Source organism: Anopheles funestus, chromosome 3RL (genome assembly GCF_943734845.2).
Source record: "Anopheles funestus chromosome 3RL, idAnoFuneDA-416_04, whole genome shotgun sequence".
Classification (NCBI taxonomy): Eukaryota; Metazoa; Arthropoda; class Insecta; order Diptera; family Culicidae; genus Anopheles; species Anopheles funestus.
The window spans coordinates 68,708,788-68,714,882 of record NC_064599.1 but is presented as its reverse complement, the minus strand read 5'-3'; the positions used below and the strand labels follow the sequence as shown (position 1 = coordinate 68,714,882).

At 37.9% G+C, this 6,095-nt stretch overlaps 1 protein-coding gene across 16 annotated transcripts in view; it reads right to left on the bottom strand.

The window, feature by feature from the left end:
- Positions 1-218: 218 nt before the first annotated feature.
- The window catches only part of LOC125769025 (MOB kinase activator-like 2), a 102,969-nt gene continuing 97,092 nt past the window's right edge, over positions 219-6,095 (bottom strand). For all 16 annotated transcript variants that reach the window (XM_049437422.1, XM_049437417.1, XM_049437416.1 and 13 more), the window contains one exon: positions 219-6,018. In XM_049437422.1, the coding sequence (XP_049293379.1) occupies positions 5,316-6,018 (703 nt within the window). In that variant the 3' untranslated portion in view covers positions 219-5,315. The remainder of the gene's footprint in view (positions 6,019-6,095) is intronic.

Below are 6,095 nucleotides of genomic sequence, written 5' to 3'. Positions count from 1 at the left end.
TTTAATGCCAAATGAATTCACCTAAATTGAACAAATCTGGAGTTCGTTTTGTTTTGTTAGTGCGTAGTAAAAGAAATTTCTACAAATTTAGTTCGAATGCAGTTTTGCAGCTTCATAATCGATAAGAGCTTGTGATTCCATTCCAAACATCTCATCACTCTTTCCGACACACCTTACCTTATGAAGTGATACCTTATAGAAAAATACACCAATACCAATGTTTTTAAATTTCTTTATGTATTTTATTATTATTTTCATGCCGAGAATGTTTTACAGCTAGGCGCGTTTTCTCTGCTTGCTTTCTTCGTGTTGTTTTCTTGCATCTGCCTTTCTTACGCATGGTTTTGCAAATCGTACAAGTAGCTTTATTTGTTTTGTCCAATTTGCGATTGAATTATTTTATGTTTATTTTCAGAATCGCTTTGGTTTTGCTCTCTGTTTCTTCTTCTGCTTGCCACTTTTAACATGCTAAGCTGCGCAAAAGGGATTTAAGTAATTTCATTATTCTGTTTCTCCTTTCACGTTCAGCACACACTGCGTGTCCAAATCGCTGTAGATTTTAATTCGTGTTCTTTTGCTCTTTTTTGTGTAAGTGTTATGTTCAACTGTTTCAGTTTCCATCTTTGGGTGTTTTGCAGTGTTTATTTATTTTTTTCAGAGGTTTCTTATAAGAAATTGTTATAGTGTATTCCTTTTTTTTCCTTTCTATTCAATTGACTGTCGAAACAAGCAATAGTTTGCTAGCAACGAAAGAAGAAAAGAAAACAAATGAAACGTACAACTTAAAAAGAGTTGGAACGTTGGAGAATGCGATTAGACTGATATGGTGTGTATGTAGGGAGGGTTTTGCGTGATTTCTATAACATTTTCCCGTATTTCATCTGCTACAATCGTTTTTCGTTAAACTATTTCAACTTTCAACTCTATATTAATACACGAGAAAAAACTGTCTATTTACAGGGTAAAAATTTTCCTTCTCACTTTCCTATGGTTACGAATGGTTAAAGGAAAACGAAATAGAGGAATAATAGCTGTGAAAAGACATAGTGAGCGACAAGTGTGTCGGGTTAAATGTTTCAAAAAACATTTCCCAATAATATTCAGTTCTATTGATTCCCTATCTGACTTTGTTGTTCTAAAGAGCGATTTTATCTGTTTTATGTTTCCCGAGTAATACGTAACAGTTTCAGATGGTATTAGCTTTTCGTTTTTAAAACACAAAACACCGACACAGGACGCAATAGACAATTATTTCTTCTAAAGGCCACTTTTGTCAATCAGCCTAAAGTTATCCAACGTGTATATAATGTATGTTTGCCTTTCTTCTTGCTATGCATAACTGTATCTTTGTTTATTCCGCTTTTTTTTCTTCTCCTATAGTAGCGCTATTATTTCTTGCTTTTTCTAACTTTTCCCTCCCTTGTTTCTCTTAGCTTGCGTTACATGAAAAACCCAAACTCGAAACACATGAATGAGAACAAAGTGAGCTATGGTTTTGCTAACACAGCTAGATGAGTCTTCAATGTTTTCTACTTAGTGTATGTAAACCATTGTTCAATTCTTTTTTTATCTTGAAATCATACATGTACTGTTTTTAATTGTTTATAAAGAACTTTGTCCTTTCGATAATGTTTGCTTTAAAGTTTTCTTTCTTTTTAACATTTTTTCTCTACTAAAGTAATGAACTATATTTTCACTATTCATTATACTTCTATTAGCTGATCTCGTTTTTTTTTTTGCTTTATCTGTTTCTTTTTTCCTGTTCACAAAGATTTATTTTGTTTTTTTTTTTAATTCTTTTCTTGCGGGTTTCTTTAAAGTTTCTAAAACAACTAGTTCAACGAAAAGCTTGAGAAATAATTATAAATTCAATTTATGTGTTTTTCTTTTTGTTTGTATAGTTATCCTTTTACGTTTCCTCTGTACGGTGCCTGCTGCAGCGTTAATGGGCAAATATAATCATCACTCGTTACACTATCACAAAGTTGTGTGTTTTTTTTCTGCTTCATATTAAAACAACCGCTACATTGGTTTATCGGGAACGACGACTAGATAGCTTCGTGCAACATAAACTTAACATAAAGAATAATAAATACGTGATCGTGCTCTACCAGGAAAGGGATGAAGTTTCGCTTCTTCTTCGCACTCGTTTATACACAGCATTGGAATTTACAGCCATGATCATGTTGATGATGAGGTTCATAATGATGATGATGATGATGGTGATGAGGATGATGATGATGAAGCTTCCATGGATGAGCAAAACAAACTAAAATAAAAAGCAAAATAAAAACATTATTAATTCTTTTTTTGTAACAGTTAAATATGACAAAATGAAATGTACAAAAGCAGCAAAACTAACCGTATATCTTCTTCTCTATTTTCCTTCTTTTTAGGCGCATTAGGGATAGTGAGCCAAAAACACACGCTACTAAAATAACATAGACTTTCCGTTATGCTCTAGAGTACGCGTACATCCGCAAACAGCTCAACATACAAAACAATCCACTCAAACGATGCGATTCGTTTTCTTTCGATAATCCTCACACTACACCGCGTACAGCGTGAAATAACAACAATTGCAGGATTATGTATTTGCATCAAATTTTGTGTTTTTTTTGTTGTTTAGTTTTTTCTTCATTTTTCTCTCTTCCTCTTCGTGTTTAAACCATTTTTCCCCTTTCGCGTAATTCGTATCTTTTTGCACGCACTTTAACGCAGTTACTAAACTATCCCATCGCTCCTGTGCCTGTTTCTTGCGAACCATCCATTTAACATCCCCGTGATTCGTGACCATCGGATAAGGGAGGATTTTCTTTTTTTTTTTCTTTTTCTGTGTGTTTTGTTTTCTCTTTTGTTTTATCGTGTATCATTATACGTTTTATCTTTTAGCAAAACTAGAACAAAGTGTGCGGAAGTGAATTGTCCCCGCGGCTTCTCACTATTTTCTTTTATACTGCGTCTTATACATCATTCTTCACTAGTTTTCACATTTATTGTAACACCATTTCACCACCGTTCATCACTCGCTTTTTATCACGCTCTCTAACCGCATGTTGTTTTCACAACTCTTTCACTATCGACTCTCTTTTGCTCACTCCAGCTGTTACTTCATTTTGCTTCATTCACCGTATTGTTTATCATTTTTTCGTTTTATTATTACTGCCTTCTATAAGTTGACTCTCTATATCCTCTGTATTAAATATATATATATATATTTATTTTATAGACCTAATTGTTTTTTTCCTTTCTTGTTAATTTTTTCTCTCTTTGCTCACTTTCTTATGTGTTGTAGTTTTTTTTATACTTCACAGTGTATGTGTTTTTGTGTTTGTTTGTTTGTTTGTTTAGCGTTTTATGTTTTATTTTAGGTTCAGCTTCTTTTGCACTGTGCTGCCGGTTTTTTTTAGTATAGGCTCTTACTATCTCTTTCTATACAGTCACCGCAAGGGACAGCGGATTGCAATCGCTGCGGTACACTCCTATAAACTATATATATGTATATAGCTTGCTGCAATATGATCTCTACGTTTAATGTGAAAACATTCCATCTGCCAACTGCTTCCATGTGTTCGCTGTTTTGCGGGGGAGAAAAACGCCTTTCCTTTCACTCACCTATTAACATGCAGCCGCCTGTCCGAGCGCGCGCTTTTTTTTACTAAACGGCTATTTTCACTTTTATATTCGGATTTGCTGTAACAGCCGCTCAACTAAGTGTTCGCACACACAAACAAACACACGCATCGATCTGTATATTCTATTGTTGTATGTGTGTGTGTGTTTATTATATGTGTCTCTATTAACAATTATACGTTCCTCTCTCTTTCTCTCTCTAACATGTGTGAATTATTAGTAGTTTAAGGTCATTTTGTTGGTTGGTAGCGGGTTTAAACTAATCCTTTCATCAACTACTACTACTACTAGTACTACTACTGACTCTCTTCGACAGCTAAAACCAGTGTTCTCTCTATCACACGTACAAGTTGGGGCAGTCGATAGAGCGAAGGACGAAACGATAAAAAGGAAGAAAAAACAGAAACCGCTAGAAACGTATACATCAACTATATGCAATTAATTAAACAACCTAGAGCACGAAGAGAACAAAAACAAGGAAACAGCAGTTAGCGCGTTTAAGAAATATAGAAAAAATAGAAAGAAGACTAAAAGAGTAGCTAAACACAAAAACGCAAATGAACAAAACAAAAAAAACATAAAGATAATAAAAAAAAATTGTGTTTTTTCCCTGTTCTACATTGCTAGCAAGACGACTAAACAGCGACTAAGAAGATACAAACGTATATCACCTTGCGTGTGTGTTTGTGTGTTACTTATATTGTTTACCTAACAATTGATCTTTGCTTTCACCTTTATCCGCGCGATAGGAAAAGGAGGTTTATAGAGGTGTTATCTCTTTCTGTAAGCTTTAGTTTTGTTTAATTTGCTTTTGTTTTATTTTCACAGCAATAAGCTCCTCAAGCAACGAGGAGTCCGTTTGTTTCCGTAACGTTTCTAAGCGCGTACTCGTATGCTGGTTTTAAGTTGGATGCGAAGGAAGAAATTGAATAATCAGTGTAGATAAAACACGTTAACAGCAAACAATGATAATAAAAAAAAAACTTCCGACACAATTCTTTCACAGGCCGTATTCATATACGGATCGATTGAAAATAAACTAGAATTAGATAACAGAAGTAGCGAAACGATTAATTTGAAATGTTTACGAGAACAAAAAAAAGAGAGAATTTGCAAATAATTTATGTTAATGTCGAATCAAATATTAATAAAAAGAAAACAAACAAAGATAACACATTACTCCACAAAAGCCGAAAGCTGTTCTACAAAGGACAGAAAGACAGTTGTTCTTAACTCATGTTCAGTTAAAACCGTTCGAGCAACTGTTCGACGCTTAAAAATGGTACCTAGCTTTATATAAAAAAAACAAGTAAGATTGACGCAACGCCCTTTGTTCTGTTCTGTGTGTTTGTGGCTCCAATGCCGTTGTTGCGATCTCGTGTGTGGATGTGGTTGGGTCCATTTGTTCGTACAAAAAAGATGAAAGACAAACAAGATTAGGGAACGAATGATCATACAACCGAAACGCACATTCGCACACACACTTCATCGCCATCGGCAATAGCTATACGTTTGCTACTATCCTTTCCTTTACATTGTTTCCTTCTTTTTTGTTGTTTTGTTTTAAGATCACATTTTGGTCAGATTTGGGTGGGCACCTGGAGAGCCCCACAACATGCCGCCCCGCCCAGCAGGAACATCGTTCCGGCACCGGCCCCAACACTCGCCGTCCAACGTATCCACTATGCCGTTGTCTGCGTGTTGGACGACTGCTGGGAACTTGCCCCACCTGAATGTCCACCGCCACCGCCGCCGCCTCCTCCTCCACCTCCGACACTATAACCAACGCCGCATCCGGTCACTCCGACGCTGCCCGTGCTACTACCGCTTCCACCACCGGTCGCACACGGTTCCGTCACCTTACCGCCTCCCGGATGGTGATGGTGGTGGTGATGGTGATGATGATTATGACTATTACTATTTACAACGCTGCCCGATTCGAGCGGCTGCTTGCAGATCGGCTGGGCCGTCGCATCGCCATCGATCAGCGCATGGTTGAGGACGGTGATGGTGTTAGTGGGATGTCCACTCTCACTACTACTGCTATTATTGTTGTCCGCACTGCAGGTGTTGGAGGAGGGTAGCTGGGAGGGGGAGCAACTGGTCACCGCACCGTTGTTGGGCGGCACGGTCGAGGAGGCGGCTGCAGCTGCGGCGGCGGTTAGGAGTAGCGGCGGCGAGCAGGAAGCGGTCGAGGACGTGGACGAGGATGAGCACGTGTTGGTCGTACCGGTCGAGGCCGAGGTCGTGGACGCGATCGAGGCACTACTATCCGCCTTGCCGTCGGTGACCGCCGCCGGGGCCGTCGGATCGTCCGTCAGGCGGAGCGCAATCTCCAGATCGCGCAAAACTTCCGTTTCTTTGGATTCTATCAGATTAAATCGCCTAAAAATGAGAAACCAAAACAAAAAAAGTTAGTATGCATGAAAGCACATCTCCGTGGTGGTTTGATCCGGATTGTC